This window comes from Hemitrygon akajei, chromosome 16 (assembly GCF_048418815.1).
Source record: "Hemitrygon akajei chromosome 16, sHemAka1.3, whole genome shotgun sequence".
NCBI classification, from domain to species: Eukaryota; Metazoa; Chordata; class Chondrichthyes; order Myliobatiformes; family Dasyatidae; genus Hemitrygon; species Hemitrygon akajei.
This window is the reverse complement of record NC_133139.1, coordinates 3,316,222-3,338,612: the sequence shown is the minus strand read 5'-3', so window position 1 is coordinate 3,338,612 and position 22,391 is coordinate 3,316,222. Positions and strand designations below refer to the sequence as shown.

Here is a 22,391-nt window from a genome sequence, read left to right as displayed (position 1 = left end):
AAAAAGCTGAAGATGAAAAGAGGATGGCTTCTACAACAGGATACTGATCCTAAACACTCCTCAAGATCCACAACGGACTTCATAAAGAGGCGCAAGCTGAAGGTTTTGCCACGGCCTTCACAGTTCCCCAACTAAACATCATTGAAAATCTGTGGATAGACCTCAAAAGAGCAGTGCATGTAAGACAGCCCAAGAATCTCACAGAACTAGAAGCCTTTTGCAATGAAGAATGAGCGAAAATCTCCCAAACAAAAATTGAAAGACTTAGCTGGCTAGAGAAAGCATCTACAAGCTGTGATACTTGCCAAAGGGGGTGTTACTAAGTACTGACCATGCAGGGTGCCCAAACGTTTGCTTCGGGCCCTTTTCCTTTTTTGTTATTTTAAAACTGTAAAAGATCGAAATAAAAAAGTAATCTTGCTTGAAATATTACAGGAATGTGTCGTCTTTAACTTTATGCCTTTTGGAAATCAGGTCATCTTTTACTCACTTAGCAATTCACAGCAACAGAAATTTTGACCAGGGTGCCCAAACTTTTGCATGTTACTGTATCTCTTGGGCAGAAGAACTGAGTGCACATGGGTTGAGAGTGAAAAGTTTAAGAGGAACACAAGAGGGAACTTCGTCACTCAGAGGGTCGTGAGAGTGTGGAACGAGCTGCCAGCACAAGTGATACATGCGAGCTTGTTTTCAACACTTAAGCGAAGTTTGGATAGGTACGTGGATGGTAGGGATATGGAGGGTTATGTTCCTAGAGCAGGTCAATGGGAGTAATTAGTTTAAATGGTTCGGTGTGAAATATATGGGCCAAAGAGCCTGCTTCTGTGCTGTACTTTTCTATGACTCACTGACGCTGAGGCCGGTGAATGTTGCTCCCTACTCATTGAAAAGCAGGCTTTAACTGGGAATTCACAGCTGCTATGTGTTACTTTCAAGTGGTTTTCTTAGTATTGACTCTTTACGTTGAGGGCATCCTCCACAGTGAAATGAGATATAACTATATGTGCTAAATGGGAGATTCAAAACAGCATCTATTAGTCACTCTGGACTATTGCCAACAGAAGAATTGTACTCCAGCACATTATTTCATTCTGCCAGTATCACCAGCAGACCTAATTACCCTTTTCTATTCCCGACTCTGGTTTCTTACCTCTTCTATTCACTTGCTTATCACCTCCCCCGGGGTCCCTCCTCCTTCCCATGATCCACTCTCCTCTCTATCAGAGTCCTTCTCCAGCACTTAACCTTTTCTAGTTATCACCTCACAGCTTCTTACTTCAACCTCCCCCCCCCCCCCCGCCACACCCACCTGGCTTTACCTACTACCTTCTAGCTTATCCTCCTTGCCCTCCCTAACACCCACCTTCATATTCTGGCATCTACCCCCTTTATTTTCCAGTCCCTAGTGGAAGGTTCTTGGCTCAAATATGTCAACTGCTGATTCATTTCCATAGATGCTGCCTGTGGCTGACCTGCTGTTCCCTCTAGTATTTTGTGTTTGTACCCCTGATTCAGTAAGGTGTGCAGAAGAGGATGCTTGGGTCAAGTGCATTTAAAATTAAGGTGCCAGCTGAGGGAACCTAAAACAAAGGATCACATCCCAAAAGGAATGCTTTAGACAAGCCTGAGAAATTCCACAAACTACAAATCATAGCAAGATTCTACAGCCCTGTGACATCTAGCCATAAATGGTGGTGAACCATTAAACAATTAGAACTGGAAGCTGCACAAGCATTCTGTTCAATAGTAGCAGAGATCAAATGTGAGCACAAATTAAAAGGGCTTTTGCATACAGTTGCTAGAGTTGTTGCATGAGTGATCCATTTTGGCTACCTACTGAAGTTTCTAATGTCATTGAAGCTGATCTTGAGCCAATTAGGTTTCCTCTAATTAAAAGAGATAGGAATATTGTGTCTTGGGAAAATACAACATTTTAGTTGGAGTGCTGAAGATTTGTGTTCCACGACAAGTTGTACATCAAGCCAAGGCTTTCATATACATCTATCATGTTAGCATCTGCTGATAATTCAGGAAAATTGACAAGGGTTGTCATTCCTACAAAGATCAGGGCAAATCCAGTTTTGCCAAGTGATGTCATTATTCTTCTCTCGATCATAATTAAAGTGCTTTAAAAATTAATTAAAAACACCAATGTTCTCCAATAGCCTATTAATGTTTAGTTTGGGTTTTGTCTGAGTCACTTGGCTTCAGACCCCATGACGTTACACTTGGGGCAAACGTGGACCAAGGAGCTGAGACAGAAGTAGCATTAAGCATTTACAATAAGATGGTGACGCACTTGGTTGCAGTAGCCTTTCCGTATCCAGCAAATAGTGCAAATGTTTGGTTTAAAAGGTTTTTCTTGTGTCACAAGATCCTAATGGACATTGGTATAAAATTCCAAGTCTGGTTCATTGGTGAGAAAGAAGGCAGGGGAGCTGTGAGGGGCGGAGGCACCAGGGGGGCAGTGTTAGAGAGACAGAGGTTCAGCAGGTGCGCTGATATCTTGTTGTGTTGGGAGTTTTCCCTTGCAGACCGGCTGTCCCATCAGTGCTGCTGTCTAGTGTCCGCTCCTTAGGAAGACAAGCCAGATTGCCTTTGTCTGCGACTGACCCTGTATGAGATGAGAAACAGCTGTGTGTTTGTTCTTGCAGAAATGTGGCTCCATGCACCATCAATCTACAGGCCATGCCACTGCTTGTACTAATATTATTTTGTGATTGTGCGAAAGTAACTATATAGGAATTAGCTACTAGAGAGTTCGTGGCTGCTGAAAAGTACCAATGTCCTGGTATCCAGGGCTTGAGCTGGCATTGAGCTTCCAGTAGAAGTGGTAGAGGCAGGTTCGGTATTGTCATTTAAAGTAAAATTGGATAGGTATATGGATAGGAAAGGAATAGAGGGTTATAGACTGAGTGCAGGCCAGTGGGACTAGGTGAATGTAAGCATCGGCATGGACTAGAAGGGTCAAGATGGCCTGTTTCCGTGCTGTAATTGTTTTATGGTTATATCAAATTACTAATTTCACTCAATCTATTCACCCAGAACTTACCAAAATTAATATGGGGAATGGATTTATTATGGTAGTCCAGTATGGGTTATTTATGAGGGAAATGCTGAGTAAAGAATCTTAAATTTTGGAATTCATTGCCACAGTTGGCTGTGGAGGCCAAGTCATTGAAAATATTTAAAGCCGAGGTTGATATGTTCTTGATTAGTCAGTGCGCCAAAAGATACATGGAGAAGACAGGAGAATGAGGTTCAGTGGAATAAGAAATTAATAATTATAGAATAGCAGAGTGAATCTGAAGGGGGCAAGTGGCCTAATTCTGCTCCTAAATCTTATGGTCTTATAATATTTACACTGAATACAAAGAGTAAAAGGAATGTTCCACTCCAGTGTAGAAGTCCCATCTTGAGCACAAAGTTCAGCCCTGTATTTTTCTTTAAAGAAGATAAAAAGGAGCTCACTGCTGAATAGATTAAATGAACACAGTTAATTGAAATTGTAAGAAATCAAGTGGAAAATGTGAAAGAATAGGTTCAGTTTTCGGGTTAAGTTTTTTACGCCTTTTGTTGGCTATGAGTCAGAAGTGGTTTTTTTTGTAATATACTGAGTTCATTGGCTTGGTGCAAAAAATACATTGCATATGTGCAAATGTTACTAATTTGTCTGAATTTTCCCAGTTGCTTATTGCTGCCAATTGCAGCAACATTTTTATCTATATCCATTCTCAGAAATGTAAATTAAAGTCTGACACCAGTCTATCATGTTTTTGCATGCATGGCCCTTTGCTAAAATAATTCTGTTGAAGATTGAATGGTGCTTGTCCTTGTACTAGCAAATATCCATTAGTTCCCATGGGTGCTGTTTATAGTTGTTGAACCCTGGGACACTGTCTTACAAATTGGGTCAGATCTGGGAGCATTTGGAAGAGGACTTTTGGTCTTAGGGTGGAGCATGAGCTGAGTGAAGATTGGAAAACACAGGAAGAGAGATTTTTGACAACTGATCAGGGTTCTTGAAATAACACACAATGTTGGTGGAACACAGCAGACTTGAAATATAAAATTTTTTAAAAGTTCTTGAAATATTGGGCCAAATCTGGGATCATTGGAAATGAAGTTCTGGGAATATAGGGAGAGTGGACTAAGGGCTTAATAAGATTTGGATGTCTGTAAGATCAGAGTTCTAGGAATGAAGTTGATGGGGATTTGAGCACTGAACTGTTTCTGGAATTTGGAAGCAGGTACAAAGTATGGGCAGGGGGTTATTGGCTGCCAGCAGGACTTGTAAAAGGGTTCTCTGACTTTGCAGAACATGGTCTGGCAATATTCAGAGTTGTAGCAATCTGGCAAAATGGGGAATAACTTTGAACTGGAATGCTTTCAGGTCAGTGAGATCCAAGCAACAGACAAGACTTAAACATCATATTGGATTTCTACTTCTAAGCTTCCTCCCATTACATCTCTGCACCCTCAGAAACTGCCACACTGTTTACCACATCATAAATTTCATGTCTCCTTGGGTCTGCCATGAAATATTTAATGATTGTCTTCAATCTTTTTGGAAAATCATTGGTTGGAGATGTGCTATTTCCTCTTTTTCCTTAGCAGTCTCTATGAGTTAGAACAGAGGTGAAGTATATACACTTGTTCTGAATTTTCATTTATTCATTTTCTAGGTTTGGGTCTTAATGATAAGGCCATTGTTTATAGCCTTTACCTTCTCAAGGGCAATTCGGGGTGATTAGCCACTACATTAAATTGCTACTGAGTCTCTGGTAAAGATACTGCCACAAGTCTGTTGGGGAAGGAGTTCTATTAATTAGACCTGGTGTTCATAAAGTAATAGAGTTACAGAGCATGGAAATGAGACATTCAGCCCAATTTGTTCATGCTAACCAAGTTATTGACTAGAGCTGGCCCTATTTGCCTGAGTTGGACCCATACTGACCCTCTTCTATCTACATTCTGATTGTACCCTACTGAATCACTTCCTCTGGCAGCTTATTCCATAAACACACCACCCACTATGTGAAAAAATATCCCCTTACATTCGTTTAAAATCTTTCCCCTCTTATCTTAAATGCATGTCTTCCAGTTTTAAAATTTTTTTTACTATCCCCTCATGATTTTATTCATCTCTATAACCATCTCCCTGCCCCCCAGCTCCTTTACCTCAGGTACCACTCTTTACCCACTTACCAAGTTAGTCCAGGTACCCTTGTAGACTTAAATAACTCTCTTCACTATCCACTACACCCCACCAGTTTGGTGTTGTCTGCAAACTTAGTAACGTGTTAGCAACAAACAACACTGGACCCAGTACTGATTTGCCCTTAAAATTATTCCAGTTGGTGATAACTCTCACTGACAATGCAATGAAGTTCCTGCCAACATTATATCTAATTGCCAGTACTGCATAAAGATAATTTTACCCAGTGGTCTGCAGACAATAGCTTCCTGTCAAGCACTTCTTTGCAACACACACAAAATGCTGGAGGAACTTAGCAGGCCAGGCAACATCTAGGAAAAGAGTACAGTTGCTGTTTCAAGCCAAAACCCTTTGGCAGAACTGAAGAAAAAAATGCTGAGGAATAGATTTAAAAGGTGGGGGAGAGGAGGGAGAAACACGAGGTGATAGGTGAAATCTGAAGGGGGAGTGAAGTAAAGAGCTGGGAAGTAAATTGGTTAAAAGACAGAAGGCCACAGAAGAAAGAAAAGTGGGGAGGAGCACCAGAGGAAGGCAATGGGTGGGCAAGGAGATAAGGTGAGAGAGGGAAAAGGGGGGTGGGGTTGCATTACCAGAAGTTCAAAAAATCGATGCTCATGCCATAAACAGACATGGGAATGGGAAGTGCCCACTGGGAGCTCCTGCTTTTTCAGGTGGACAGAGCATTGTTGCTCGGTGAAGTGATCTCCCTATGTATGTCGGGTCTCACCGATATACAGGAGACCACACCCGGAGCACCAGACACATTATATGACCCCAACAGACTCACAGGTGTAGTGTCGCCTCACCTGGAAGGACTGTTTAAGGCCCTGAATGGTAGTGAGGGCGGAGATGTAGGGGTAGGTGAAGCACTTGTTCCACTTACAAGGATAAGTGCCAGGAGGGAGATCAGTAGGGAGGGACGAATGGACAAGGGAGTCATGTAGGGAACAATCTCTGCAGGAAGCAGAAAGTGGGGGCAGGGGAGGGAAAGATGTGCTTGGTGGTGGGATCCCATCAGAGGTGGCAGAAGTTTCAGAGAATTATGTGCTGGACGTGGAGGCTGGCGGGGTGGTAGGTGAGGACAAGGAACCCTATCCCTGGTAGAATAGCGGGAGGATAGAGTAAGAGCAGACAGACGTTTCATTGAAAGCTTTTTAGAAATTACAAAGCATACCCTCAACTCGATTACTATTCCATTAATGTACATAGTCTTCAAAGACTCCGATTGTAGAGTAATGTTGGGACTCTAATGACATATCCGAAATCCATTGTCTACAATGCATTCTCCTGTATTCCTTACAGTCGATACCAAACAGGTTAGTCAATAATTGAAACACACACAAAATGCTGGTGGAACACAGCAGGCCGGGCAGCATCTATAGGAGAAGCACTGTCGCTGCCTGGCCTGCTGTGTTCTACCAGCATTTTGTGTGTGTTGCTTGAATTTCCAGCATCTGCAGATTTCCTCGTGTTTGCCTAGTCAATAATTGCCAGAGTTTGATTCTGTCCTCAAAATACTGGTGCTATGTAATCCTCTCTGCTGTCCTTTAGAATTAATTCACAGCTCAGAGTTGATACATAGACAATTCTGTCATTGCTTGAAAATGAATAGAATTATCTGATAAACCATACATTTTCTTCATTTTTTTTACGAAGGTGATCCAAGTTATCTGTTGTAGCACTTCAGCCTTGTTTATCTAAAGTTAATGTGTCCTGTAAAACTTTCAAAAGCTACACAAAGTCAAAATGAATTTAAATGATTGCTGTTTTATGAACAGTACCAGGACTACTGCAGATCTATTTCTTATGCCTGTTTTATAATTTTACTTAGTTTTCATTCCTCCTCTCTCTATTCTAACAATTATTAATTTTATACCTGATGAAATTACTACTTACTAGGGATCTTTCTCTACACATCCCTATTAAATAATTTGAGGTTTACTTCAGATAACTTGGAGTCCACATGATTTTTTGGAATCTGAATGGCTTTACCTAAAGTGCTTTCTTTTAAATTATTCTGTAACCAAGTAACTACAAATTGAAGTCTGATGACTATAATTACTCTTGTTTTCCATGTGAGTATTAGATACTATTAAGGATTATTAAAAGATTCATTTTTTTAAAATCTTATTATGTTCTGAGTGAAAAATCTCACTCAGATAGCACTTGACTTGCCTCCCTAAAATTACAACTTAACCCCAACAATGGTTAGCTAAGTAATATACCCTCTAATCGAAACACAAACCGGATCCAGTGTGAACTAATCTGCTCAGAATGTTTCCTAACTTGTTGATCCAGTTATCCTTTAGTTACTTTAGCAACCAATCAGTAACATTACCTGCTCCAGTTTCATCTTATTATTTGCTTTTCCATTTTCACCTATCTCTCATCACCTAAGGATGCTGACCTGGGCTGAGAAGTGGCAGGTGGCATTCAACCCAGACAATTGTGAGGTGGTTCATTTTGGTAGGTCAAATTTGATGACAGAATATAATATTAATGGTAAGACTCTTGGCAGTGTGGAGGACCTGAGCGATCTTGTCCACAGAACACTCAGAGCTGCTGTGCAGGTTGACAGTGTTGTCAAGGCGTATGGTGTGTTGGCATTCGTCAACCATGGGATTGAGCTCAAGAGCCTTGAGGTACTGTTTACAGCTATGTAAGACCTTGGTCAGACCCACTTGGAGTACTGTGTTCAGTTCTGGTTACCTCACTTCAGGAAGGATGTGGATACTATAGAGAAAGTGCAGAGGAGATTTACAAGGATGTTGCGTGGATTGGAGGGTGTACCTTATGAGAATAGGTTGAGTGAACTTGGCCTTTTCTCCTTGGAGCGATGGAGGATGAGAGGTGACTTGATAGAGGTGTATAAGGTGATGAGGGGCATTGATAGTGTGGGTAGCCAGAGGCTTTTTTCCAGGGTTCAGATGGCTAACACAAGGGGGCATAGTTTTAAGATGCTTGAAAATAGGTATCGAGGGGATGTCAGGGGTAAGTTTTTCACACAGAGAGTGGTGGGTGCATGGAATGCACTGCCAGCAGCGGTGGTGGAAGTGGATACAATCTGAGTCTTTTAAGAGCCTCTTAAATAGGTACATGGAGCTTAGAAAAATAGAGGGCTATGTTGTAGGGATATTTTGGGCCGTTTCTAGACTAGGTGAGAGTAAGCATTCGGCATGGACTAGAAGGGCTGAAATGGCCTTTTTCCGTGCTGTAATTGTTATATGGTTATATTGGTTACACGGTCGGCACAACATTGTGGGCTGAGAGGCCTGTAATGTGCTATAGATTTCTATGCTCTATCTTATATTGCAATAGCCTGGTGCTACATCCTTTCAGGCATTTATATCTTTTGTCTGTTAGCAGGGAGGAAAAGTGTGCATCTGGAGTGAGTAACTTCTTTGATTATGTCAACTGTGTTACCAAGGCAGTAGGTAGGAAGTGTAGCCAGCGTATTCAGGAAAATGGTGAAACATCTTGAATTATGCAACATGAGCAAGAAAATGTTTTTTAACCTTTGAGTTTCCACATCTAATACAGGTTTTGCCTACATCAGCTTGTCACACTGATTATGCACTCTGTTCTTTGGGTTGCCACAAACCACTTGATTTTGATTTTAACCATATAACCATATAACCATATAACAATCACAGCACGGAAACAGGCCATTCCGGCCCTCCTAGTCCGTGCCGAACTCTTAATCTCACCTAGTCCCACCTACCCGCACTCAGCCCATAACCCTCCACTCCTTTCCTATCCATATACCTATCCAATTTTACCTTAAATGACACAACTGAACTGGCCTCTACTACTTCTACAGGAAGCTCATTCCACACAGAGAAAATGTCATTTTCTCTCATTAATGACATTTATAATGGTTGTTTATTGGGTGGTGGTATGGAGATATGACACTGCCAAAGGAGGCTCCTTCCCTCTGCTAACCTGCATGTTACCCTTAGGCAAGGTGTACCACCTGCTTAGTCCCCCGATCAGGGTCACGCGAAGCCATGGAAGCAGGTGGTGCATACGATAAGTCCTGGTTATGTGACCACTGTCACCAGGCAGACAATCTCTGAAGAGTATTGATAATAACTGGGCTCTCCCGTCTTGTAAAGACACTGCCCAGAAGAAGGCAATGATACGCCACTTCCTGTAGAAAAAGTTGCCAAGAACAATCCTTGTCATGGATAAGACCATGATCGCAAACATCATATAACACGGCACAAATGGTGATGATGAATGGTTGTTTAAGCAAAATCCAAACTTCAAATAAATATTTTAAATGTCCCTTTCCAGATATAGTGCCTACAAAAAGTATTCACCCCCTCAGAATTTTTCATGTTTTATTGTTTTACAACATTGAATCAAAGTAGATTTAATTTGTTTTTTCTTTATACTGATCAACAGAAAAAGACTTTTGTGTCAAAGTGAAAACAGATCTCTACCAAGTGAACTAGGTTAATTATAAATTTTTAAAAACACAATAATTAATTGCGTAAGTGTTCACCCCCTTCAAGTCAGTAGTAGTAGATGCAACTTTGACAGCAATTACAGTGTTGAGTCTGTGTTGATAGGTCTCTATCAGCTTTGCATATCAGGACCCTGCAATTTTACGTCTTTTTCTTTTCAAAACTGCTCAAGCTCTGTCAGATTGCATGAGGATATTGTGAGTGAACAGCCCTTTCAAGTCCAGCCTCAAATTGAGCCTGGATTCTGACTTGGCCACTCCAGGGCATTAACTTTGTTGCTTTTAAGCCATTCCTTTGTAGCTTTGGCTTTACGTTTGCGGTCATTGTCTTGCTGGAAAACAAATCTTCACCCAAGTCTCAGCTCTCTTGTAGACTGCATCAGGTTTTCCTCCAGGATTTCCCTATATTTTGCTGCATTTATTTTACCCTCTACCTTCACAGGCCTTCCAGGGCATGTTGCAGTGAAGCATCCTCACAGCATGATACAGCCAATACCATACTTCATGATAGGGATGCTGTGTTTCTGATAGCCAAAAAGCTGAATTTTTGTTTCATCAGACCATAAAACCTCCTTCCATCTGACTTCAGAGCCTCCTACATGCCTTCTGACAAACTCTAGCTGAGATTCCATGCAAATTTTTTTTCAACAGTAGTTTTCTCAGAGCTGTGACCGGTGAAACACCTGGGCAACAGTTGTATGTGCAGTCTCTTCCCATCTCAGCCACTGAAGCTTGTAACTCCTTTAGAGTTGTCATGGGTCTTTTGGTGGCCTCCTTCAGTAGTCCCCTTCTTGCATGGTCACTCAGTTTTTGAGGATGGTGATGCACCATCAATAACTCTCTCTGAGACGTAAAGGCGAGATATCGGCTTTTATTGACTGGAAGAAGGAACAAGCAGTAGTTGACCACCATACTACATCCTGGAGACAGAGAGGCCGGGCTCAGACCTCAATCGCCTTTATACAGGGGTCTGTGGGAGGAGCCACAGGAGCAGTCCAGACAGGTATATGTAGTTCACCACAGATGGCCTGCTCTAGGCAGGTTTACAGCTTTGCTATATTCTTTCCATTTCTTGACGATTGACTGAACAGTACTCCAAGGGATATTCAGTGACTTGGAAATTTTCTTATATCCATCTCCTGATTTATACCTTTCAATAATCTTTTCAAGGAGTTGCTTGGAGTGTTCTTTTGTCTTCATGGTGTACTTTTTGCCAGGATACTGACTCACCAGCAGTTGGACCTTCCAGAAACACATGTATTTTTACTATGGCTGCACACAGATTACCAAAACTGATCTCCATTTAACTAATTATGGGAGTTTTAAAATTAATTGGCTGCACCAGTGATGATTTAGTGTGTCATATTAAAGGGGGTGAATACTTATGCAATCAATTATCGCTAAATTTGTTGTTTTGCAGCAGCAATACATAATCAAAAACTATTAATTACAATAATAAATAAATATGTGTGTGCAGAATGGAAGAAGCTGTTCCTGAAACATTGAATGTTTGCCTTCAGGCTCCTGTACCACCTTCTTAATGATAGCAATAAGGAGAGGGCATGTCCCGGGTGATGGAGATCCTTAATTTTTGAGGCATCGCCTTTTGAAGGTGTCCTCAGTTCTGGGGAGGCCAGTGCCTGAGACGCAGCTGGCAGAGTTAACAACTTTCTGCAGCTTTTTCTGATCCGATGCTGTGACCCCTCCATACCAGATGGTGATGCAACCAGTTAGAATGCTCTCCACCGTCCACCTATAGAAATTTGTGAGTTTTTGGTGACATACCAAGTCTCCTCAAACTCCTAATGAAATATCAGTAAGACAAAAGAGATGGTCATGGACTTTAGGAAGACCAAGCCTACACTGCTTCCTGTACCTTATGGTGAGGACATGGATGTGGTAAGGATCTGCAAGTACCTGGGGGTGCACCTGGATGAGAGACTTGAGTTGAACACCAACGCAGAGGCTGTGTACAAGAAGGGCCAGAGTCACCTCTACTTCCTGAGGAGACTGACGTTCATTGGAGTATGCAGGCTCTCCTTAATGTGTTCTACCAGTTTGTTGTTGCCAATTCAGTCTTCTATGCGGTGGTGTGCTAGGGCAATGGCGTCACCATGGGTGATGCCAACAGGCTCAAAAAACTGATTGGAAAGGCTGGCTCTGTTATAGAAGTCAAACAGGACACACTGGAGGCTGTGATAGAACAAAAGACCCTATGGAAAATCCTGGCATTTATGGACAATGTTTCTCGCCCTCTGCATGCCACCTTGGCTGTACAGAGGAGAACTTTTAGTTATAGACTAGGACAACTATGCTGCCCCAAGGAGCATTATACAGGGTCATTCTTATCCTCGTACGTCAGGCTCGATAATAAGTCAACCTATAGCCGAGGAAATGTTGACCCCCCCCCCCCCCCCCCGTTACACTGTTTGAGGTAACTTATCTTTTATTCTTTCTTACTTCTCTTCTAGTATTTGTATATCTCTGAAGTAGTAATGCTACTGTAAAACTGATTTAATTTAGGATCAATAAAGTATCTACCTCTATAGCTGCTGTTGTGCCTTCTTTGTAATTGCATCAATATATTGGGCCCAGAATAGATCTTCAGTGATGGTAACACCCCAGAATTGTAATTATTCATTGTCTCTAGTTTGATGAGTAAAGGAAGATGCGGATGAGGGGATCTTGTCTACGATGGATATCTTTTTGAATCCCACTTTCTATTTCTGTTGGTATCCAACTCTGTGGCTATTGGGTATTTCCAAATTGCACTCTGTTTATCATTCTTTGCATCCTGGTCGGTTGTTTGCATAATAGGAAGTCTTATTTCTTATTTTCTTATTGATTTACTTGTGCTGTTTTTAGCTAGAGTAAAGGAAAAATCAATTAAAAACAACATACTTGTGGACTAAAGTTTGAGAATGCTCATGTAAAATTCATCTCTGCGTTGCAAATAATTTCAAGAGTAAATTTCTCTACTGAGCTCATTCACATAACAAACAAGTAATATGCTCTTTCTCTTTATTTTTCAGAAAGTATTGGTTTATTTTTTACTAATCTTAAAAATGATGAAATGTTTTTATTTCCATTTCCTAAAGTACTGGGAATACAGAAAGTTATATGACCGCAAAAAAACATGACAATCCATCTGATCCACTCCGGTGTGTGTGAAACTTCCAGGAGCCACGTGGGAATCCTGTGCTTCCATCCCCTCCCCAACCCTGACAGCCATCAGATCTACACTCTTTACAGCCTAACAATTGTGCTGAAGACAAGGGTGACCTTTCTGTACCAATACCTGCTAGTGCTTGTGTCTACACTAAAATATTTTCAAACCTCCCTCAGTCCTAGGATAAAGTACATTTTTAAAGTAAATGTCAGTGATTTGGTTTTTATTTATTTTAATTTTATTTGGAGATATAATATCTTGAAAAAGTATTCAGCCCCCACAACTGTTTTCACACTTTACCGTCTTGTTTTCTAAATTTAAATATATTGAAGTAGGATTTTTTGAGCTAATCTGCAAAGCATTGTGCATCATGTCAAATCAAAAGAAAAATTCCAAAACCTGTCAACAATTTACTAAAAATTAAAAACCAAAATTGTGAGGCTGAAAAAGGATTCAGTCCCTTTGTAATTTCGCTAACTTTCTTCGGGTGCATCACCTGTTCTCAATGAAGGTCCAATAGTATGGTAGATTTTCAACAAACCAAACCTAAATGAAGATAAAAGAGCATTCAAGGCAAGTCCAGAAAATGATAATAGAAAAGCACAAAGCTGGGGAAGGGCACAAGACCATCTTCTTCAGCTGTCCATCGATTTTCGATGATGACTGAGGCCTGGGCAAGGTTGAATGGAAGACCTACAGTTGCCCATGCTGCAAGTCTCCCCTCTCCATGCCACCGATGTTGTCCAAGGGCATTAGGACCCATACAGCTTGGCACCGGTGTCGTCGCAGAGCAATGTGTGGTTAAGTGCCTTGCTCAGAGACACAACACGCTGCCTCAGCAAGGCTATTACAAAGGCACTGAACATACTTTGGAGCTCAGTTCAGTCCAACATGAAAAAGTAAAAAAAATTATGTAACTGCAGTCACACTGCCTAGGTCAAGCCTCCCCTCTGATCTTAGTTGCCGGAAGAGAATTGCACTTGTAGGAGAGGCTACTTTGATGCCAACAATGAGCTGCAAAAGTCAGTGGCTGCAACTGGAGATGAAGTTATTGGCTCTATAAACTTTTAAGGCTGTGCATAGAAAAGGTATTTATTTATGAAAAAGTGGTAAGGAAGAAACCCTGGCTTAAAAAAAAACATATTCCTGTCCATAAAATTACTTTGCAAAGTGTAATTCAGAAGATGCTGTAAAGATGTGGAAGAAGGTCAGCGAAAAGTGCGGCACAATCTTAGATAGTTGTAGTCCCCTCAAGTTCCTGTCAAGCAACCTTCTGTGGCTTAAGCAGAACGGGTTTGCCAGATATGCAGGAGGTACATACTTTTTAGGGGGATGCCTCTGAGGAGAGTGCAAACCGTGGTCCCAAATGGGGTGCCAGAAAGACCCCGACCTCTACAAGATTATGAGAGGCATAGATAGGGTGCATAGTCAGTACCTGTTTCCCAGGGCACCAATAGCAAACACCAGAGGGCATATATACAAAATTAAGGGAGGGAAGTTTAGGGGAGACATCAGGGGTAAGTTTTTTTACACAGAGGGTTGTGAGTGCCTGAAATGACTTGCCAGGGATGGTGGTGGAGGCTAAAATATTAGGGGTATTTAAGAGCCTCTTGGACAGGCACATGGATGAAAGAAAAATGGAGGGTTATGGGGTAGTGTGGGTTTAGTTTTTTTTTAAGGATTATATGGGTCAGCACAACATGGAGGGCTGAAAGGCCTGTATGGTTCTGTAGTGTTCTATGGTTCTAAGGTCCTGTGGTTGGGTGAGACTAAAATTGAACTTTTTGACCTCAACACCAAGTGGTGTGTGTGGCGTAACTCTAATACCATGCATCAGCCAGGTAACACCATCTCTAGTATAAAGTATGGTGGAGGTATCACGCAATTGGTATGTTTTTCAATCGCAGGGACTGGAAATCTGGTCAGGATTGATGGATACTGCTAAATACAAAGATATCCTGAATAAAAAAAACCTGCTAGCTTCTGCCAGAAATCTTAAACTGTGGAGGAAGTTTGTTTTTCAGCAGGATAATGACCCAAAGCACACTGCCAGAGCAACCATGTAGTGGCTTCAAATGAAGAAAACTGGTATCCTTGAATGGCCAGTCAGAGTCCTGACCTTAACCCAATCAAATATCTCTGGCAAGACCTCAAGATTGCTCTATACCACCACTTCCAACTAACCTAGCTTGAGCAATTTTGCAAGGAAGGATGGGCAAATCTTGCTACATCACGTTGTGCAAAACTATTAGAGAATAATGTATCCAAAAAGACTACTAGCTGTAAAAGCTGCAGAAAGTGTCTAGAGCCAAAGGGGATGAATACTTTTGAACTGCTGACACTTCAGTCTTTAAATTTTAGTTTTTCATGCCTTATCTGTCCTTTGGGCACAGCATATGATTCACAAATAAAAATTCTCAGTTAAATTGATCAAAATCTCTGGTTGTAATACTCAAGTGAACAAAGGGTTGGAGGCTGAATACTTTTACAAGGCACTGTACAGCACGGAATAGGCCTTTCAAGCCTTGCCGCCCAGCAACACACCTATTTACTCCTAGCCTAATCACAGGACAATTTACAATAACCAATTAACCTACTAACTGACATATCTTTGGACTGTGGGAGAAAACTGAAGCACCCGGAGGAAACCCACGTGCACATGGGAAGGAACATACAAACTGGCTTACAGAATACACTGGAATTGAACTCCAAACTCTGACACACCAAGCTCTAATAGTGTCACACTAACTGCTGTGCTACTGTGGCGCCTCCCTACAGGATGTTTCACTCCTTCTACAGGCTGTGGGTTTTGCTAGCAAGGTCAGTGCAAATTGCTCTTCAACCACCACATGGCCACAGTGCTTTTGTGAGAGGAGCTCCTAAATTTAGGTCCAGTGACAATGAAAGAATGGCGAGTGGTAATGAAAGTCCAGGTTGTACGTGACTTAGGGTAATGATGGTCACTTGTACCTGCTGTCCTTCTCCTTGGAGGAAGAGGTCATTGGAAAGATGGCACTGGTGGCTAAAGAAAGTATCTGCAATACATTTTGTATATCATATACACTCTTGTCCTTATGGAAGGAGTAATTGGTAATGGTGGTGGATGAGATCCTAATCCAGCTAACTGTTTTGCTCTTGATGGCATCGAGTTTGTTGAATATTATTTGGGGCTGCAGTCACCCAGCCAAGGGGGGTAGGTATTTCCATCACATCTGACATTCCTTGTAGATGGGAATGCTTTTGGGTGTCAGGAAGTAACTTGTCACATGATCACCAAGTCTGATCCACTCTTGTAGATTGAATATATTAGACAACTACTCCAATTAGCCAAGTAAAATTCTGATACATTCTCCTATCCCCTCCCTCACCCAAAATTTATAGTGATGTTCACGTCAATTCTATAGAATTTCATAGGTGGGTGTGGATCGATCGACTCTCTCTTGTTCATGAAGACAATCGTCTGCCGTTTGTATAGCATAGATATTACTTGCCACACAGCAACCCCTGCTTGAATGCAGGCATGGACTGCATCCTTTGCTGAGATTGCAAATGAAATTGAACATTATATAAACATCTCCATTTCTGACCTGTTGGATGGAATGAAGGCCATTGATGATGTAACTGAAGATGCTGAAGCCATGTGACATCATTCTAAGATGCTTCTGCAGCAATGCCTAGGGTCTAAGAATTTACCCCCAACAACCAGAAGTAACACTTAGACCAATAGAGTGTTTCCCTCTTGATGCCCATCTGCTTCAAAGGGCATCAATTGTACCAGAGCCCACAAAGAGCAGGTGAGCTGCCTCAACAACTAATACCCAGTGGCACTCACATCTGCTGTGATGAAGTACTTTGAGAGGTTGGTCATGGCCAGAATTAATTCCTGCCTGAGCAAGGACCTAGACCTGCTTCAGTTAACGTCAGGTGCAATCTCACTGACTCTCCACTCGGCCTTGGACCACAGAGACAACAGCAATAGCTATATCAGACTGCTGTTTATTGATTACAGCTCAGCGTTCAACACAATCATATCCTCAACAAGCTTCGAAAACTGGTGGACTTCTATACCTCCCTCTGCAGCTGGATCCTTCTCAGGAGACTGCATTCACTGCAGATTGGAAATAACATCTCCTCCTCAACACCTACTTAGCCCTCTGCTCTACTCTCTCTATACTCATGATTGTGTGGCTAGGTACAGCTCAAATGCCATCTATAAGTTTGCCGATGTCACCACTGTTGTCAGCAGAATGTCAGATGGTGTGCTGTTGGCATACATGAGTAAGATAGATTGGCTGGTTGAGTGGTGTCACAACAACAATCTTGCACTCAATGTCAGTAAGACCAAAGAAGGAAAAGTCAGGAGAACATACACCAGTCCTCATTAAGAGGTCAGCATATTGAAGCAATCATGAAGAAGGCACACCAGCAGCTATATACTTAATTAGGAGTTTGAGATTTGTTACCAAAGACTCTAGCAAATCTCCGCAGTTCTTTGGGGGAGGGGAGAGGAATCTTATTTTTTGTTTTTATGGGCAATGGATGGTTGGGTGTGGGAAAGGGGTCAAGCAGTCCTGGGAACAACCAGCAGGTCGAGTCATCCCAATGCAGGGTTTCAAGCCAAAGTGTTGAAAAATCCTTGTGCTGCTTGACCCGCTGAGTTCCTCCAGTTAGTGCTTTGTTTTACCAGAGTTCCTTGACCTTGCTTGCTAATGTTAAGGGCAGTGATTCTCACCTCACCTCACCTCTTAGAATTCATTTCTTTGGTTTGTTTTTGGATGAAAATTTTAATGAAGGTTAGGGCCAAATAGTCCCAGTAAAACAAAAAGTGAGCATTGGCAAACTAATCATTGCTAAGTAATAAATGACATTTTGCAGAAGCTAGAAATCTTGAGCATCACACACAAAATGCTGGAGGAACTCAGCAAGTCAGGCAGCATCTATGGAGGGAAATAAATAGTCAAAGCTTCAGGCCAAGGAAGACCCTTCATCAGGGTTGTTTATTCCTCTCCATTGATAATCCCTGACTTGTTGAGTTCCTCGAGCATTTTCTGTGCAATTGCTAAGTAATGCAGGATAGCATTAATGATAGCATCTCCAGCACTGCTAAGCATTGAAGCAAGTGTATGGAGTAATTAGCTTGGATTTGTTGTGCTTTTTGTAGACTGGACATGCCTAGGCAATTTTCCACACTATTGGGCGGATGCCAACGCTGTAACTACATTGGAACAGTTTGGCTTAATACGTGCCTAGATCTGGATGCTGTCTAGTTCTGGAGCGTGTGTCTTCAATGCTACAGCCAGGTTTTGTTTGGCCCCATAGTCATTGCTTGTGTCTGCTGCTCTCAGCTGTTTCTTGATATTATGTGAAGAGAATCAAACTGGCTGACAACTAGTTTCAATGATTGTGGGGATCACAGAACAAGGCCAAGATACATTCGTCAACACTTTTGGCTGAACTCAGTTGCAAATGTTTCATCCTGCTCTGTCGGACTCACAGCGTTGGACCCTGGAATGTTCTTGGAATATTCTTCTCCTGTTTGCTGTTTAACTGTACACCACCCATCACAACTGACAAGATTGTGGAGCTTAGATCTGATCGTTGAGCTGTGCAAGTTCCTTATACTTGTCCAACCAATGCATGCTTTTTTTGCACGTTGTTCTTCAAAGCTGGCATGTGGTCATTTTAAAATTGACAACTTTTCCCAATAAATCTATTTTCAGCTGCCCTTGAGAAGGTGGTGGTGAGCTGCCTTCTTGAACCACTGCAGTCCTTGAGGTGTGAATATACCCACAGTTCTATTAGGGAAGGAGGTCTATATTTTGACCAAGTAATGTTGAAGGAACAGCAATATGTTTCTAAGTCAGGATCATATGTGGCATTCATCATATTGGTGCCCCTCATGCTTTTCTACATCTCAGTAAAGTCATCCTTCAGTCTCCTATGCTGAAAGGAATGAAGTCCTAGCAAGCCCAACCTCTCCCTATAACCCAAGTCCTCAAGGATTGGCAACTTTCTCATACATCTTTGATTCTCATACATCTTCATCGCAATGGTTAAGGTCACAGTTTTGTGAAGATTTAGACAACAATGCACAGGAAATGTTGAAATTTTATTATCATTGTTGCTCAGAGTCCTGTACTGCGGTCTTTCTGCCAGGAAAGCTGATCCTGTGTACCTCAATCTATCCTTTAGTATCAATGAACACAGATTTCCAGGTTGTAAACTTCCTCATGTCCATTCTGGTCAGTAATCCCATTTCAATCTGTAATACAAACTTACTAATTCTTGGCTTGCTAGATGTGGAACTCATCGCTAAATCCAGGCCAGCACCACTTAAGATAACAGAAAGGTCCTTTATGAAACCACCTTCTTTTATCATTGGCCTTTCAAAAACATCAAAAAGATTGCAAATAATTGCTGAGCAACACTTTATTTTCCCTTTCCTTCTGATAAGTAATCCTAACATCATGATTGTTGGTAACGCATAAACCTAACGATATTTTAAACTCCACTACCTTCCTCTACACCCGAGATCCTTAACTGAGTCAGATGGGGAGATCCCTTATTGATGGATAAAGTGTGCAGCAGATTTTCAGAATCACTGTCTTTTATAAATCAAATATATCCATTGTTCTTTCTATAGGTATGATATTTGCATCTATAAGAACAAACCCTGTGGAACTCTAGGTAAGATCTTACCATTTTTAACAGCCTTATATGATTCAGTATAATTGTCTTATAATCTTGCTACTTTTCCCTGAAGTAAGTAGTGTTCTTTAAGAATGCTATGTAAAAACTGTAAAGGATGTTCCTAGGAACTTCTCAACATTAATAACATTTAAGCTAAATTAATGTTAAATGGTAGAGATCAGTGAAGAATTTTTTTTCATCTGCAAAATCTTGGAAAATGCACACCTCACATATCCAGGCTCCAGTGTCTTCCTTCAACTTGGTAATTGTGGTCAAAAATATCATGCAAATCCAGATCCAGCCCTTGACACTTTCAGGTGAAAACATGAATTCAAAACAAATGTGATAGACAATTATTTAAATTTTTACTCTTGTTATTTTTTTCAAATTTGTGCCTGTTTTGCTTGGGATAGAAACATTAGGCCTGTTTTCACTTCAAACTCCAATTTGAACTATGCACATTATTATTTAAAAATCTTCAAATTCCTTTGCAGATTTGGATGAGGAACTGAGACATGGTGAATTGTGAATCTCTCTCTAAGCTATCAGTGAATCTCAGCTCTGTGCAAATACATTCCATGCATAACATGATTTTATGGTTACCTGATCAATCACACATTTATCTCATGTGTGATTTTCATGGTTATATCATTCATCAAAAATCTGGTCACAAAATGTTAAGTGTAGCAATTAAGTATAAATGTTTTTAGACCATAAAACATAGGAGCAGAATTAGGCCATTCAGCCCATTGAGTCTTCTCCACCATTCCATCATGGCTGATTTATTATCCCTCTCAACCCCAATCCCCTGCCTTCTCCCTGACTGATGAAGAAGCTATCAACCTCTGCTTTGAATATACTCAGTGACTTGGCCTCCGCAGCCATCCATAGCAATGAATTCCGCAGATTCACTTCCTTCTGGCTAAAGATATTCCTCCTCATTTCTCAAGCAAGAGAAAATCTGCAGATGCGGGAAATCCAAGCAACACACACAAAATGCTAGAAGAACTCAGCAGGCCTGGCAGCACCTATGGGGGAAAAAAAGTACAGTTGATGTTTCGGACCGAAACCCTTCGGCAGGACTGGAGAGAAAATACTGAGGAGTAGATTTAAATAGTGGGGGGAGGGGAGAGAGAAACACCAGGTGATAGGTGAAACTGGAAGAGGAGGGATGAAGTAAAGAGCTAAGAAGTTGATTGGTGAAAGAGACAGAAGGACATGGAAGAAAAAGTGGGGGGGGGAAGGAGCACCAGAGGGAGTCAATGGTGGGCAAGGAGATAAGGTAAGAGAGGGAAAAGGGGATGGGAAATGGTGAAGGGGGGGCTGGGGGTCATTATCTGAAGTTTGAGAATTGATTATCATGCCAAACTTCTCAAACTTTCGGTAATATCCCCCACCACCACCACTGCCCCCCCCCCCCACCATTTCCCTGGGAGAGGTAGATTGGAGCAATTGTTGGAGTTGAAAACAATATCTTATAGATGTCAGGTGTTTAAGATCAAGACAGTAAGAGTTTGGAATCAGCATGTCCCTGTAAGGGTGAGAGGCAAAGATGGCAAGTTTTGGGAACCCTGGTTAATGATGGATATTAAAAGATTTCAGGGAAACGAAGGAGGTGGATGTCAGGCATAAAAATTGTTCACAATAAGTCACCTTGGCTTTATGTGAACCATAGAAGAAAACTTAAGAAATAAATTACAGAGGCAAAATCCATAAAATGACCTTGGCAAATGCAATTAAGAAAATCCTAAAACCTTTTGTATGTATCTTTCAAGCAAGGTGGGTGACTAAGGGAAGGACTAGCTCCTTTCAGGCATCAGGGGTATGATCTACAGGTGGTGACATGGCATATGTGTGAAATCCTAAACAAGTACTTCTCATCAGTATTCATCAGGGAGAGGATGTTGAAACTGGTACACTAATATTCTAGACAGCCTCTAAATCATGAAGTACTAAAAATACTGGAGAACAGGGGGGATGGATAAATCCAGAGGGCCATATGGGGTCTATCCCTGGACGCAAAAGAAAGCAAGGGAGAAGGTTGTTGGGGCTCTGGTGAAGGGATCTTTACATCTTCATTAGTCATTAGTCATGGATAAGGTACGAGAAAACTGGGAGGTAATCAATGTTGTATCTTTGCTCAAAAAGGGCAGAAGGAATGTGCCTGAAAACTACAGGCTGGTGAGGCTGTAGAAGAGAAATTGTTGGAGAAGATTCTGAGGGACAGGATTTATGTTCACTTAGAAAGTCAGGGACTGATGAGGTGCAGACAGAAAGGTATTGTACAGGGGACACCATGCCTCACAAATTTGATTGAGTTTTCGAGGATATAATCAAGAAGATTAATGAAGACAGGGTGGTAGTGTGGTGAATATCTGTAACAAACTGCTTGAGGACATGGGGAGGCATAGAGTTACATTTAAAGGACATTTGCACAGCTATTCAAAATTCAAGATTGTCTAATGCCATTTCCTGAACACAAGTATAGAGGAGAACAAAATAATTGTTACTCTGAATCCGATGGAGCACAAAAAAAACACAATAAGATAAAGAATACAATGAATTAAAAAATGCAATAAATACGTAAAATAGCTTACATACATTGAATGTATGTCGATAAAGTGATCCTAGGCACAGGAGTGTCTATACATAAAGTGACTGACAGGAAACGATAAAGTAGTGGTGGTTGGAGGTGTGGAGGGATGGGTTAGTGGGTGGAGATGTTGCTCAGCTTGGGGAAACTAACAGTTTTTGAGTTTTGAGAGACACGGGATGCTGGAATCTGAAGCAACACATAAAGTGCTGGAGGATTTCAACAGGTCAGGCAGCATCTATGGAGGAAATTG

The 22,391-nt window shown here is 41.4% G+C and overlaps 1 protein-coding gene across 3 annotated transcripts in view; it reads left to right on the top strand.

The window, feature by feature from the left end:
* Positions 1-22,391, top strand: part of LOC140739701 (A disintegrin and metalloproteinase with thrombospondin motifs 6-like) — a 185,173-nt gene that overhangs the window by 76,471 nt on the left and 86,311 nt on the right. For all 3 annotated transcript variants that reach the window (XM_073068121.1, XM_073068120.1, XM_073068122.1), the window contains one exon: positions 19,499-19,542. In XM_073068121.1, coding sequence (XP_072924222.1) covers positions 19,499-19,542 — 44 coding nt within the window. The remainder of the gene's footprint in view (positions 1-19,498; positions 19,543-22,391) is intronic.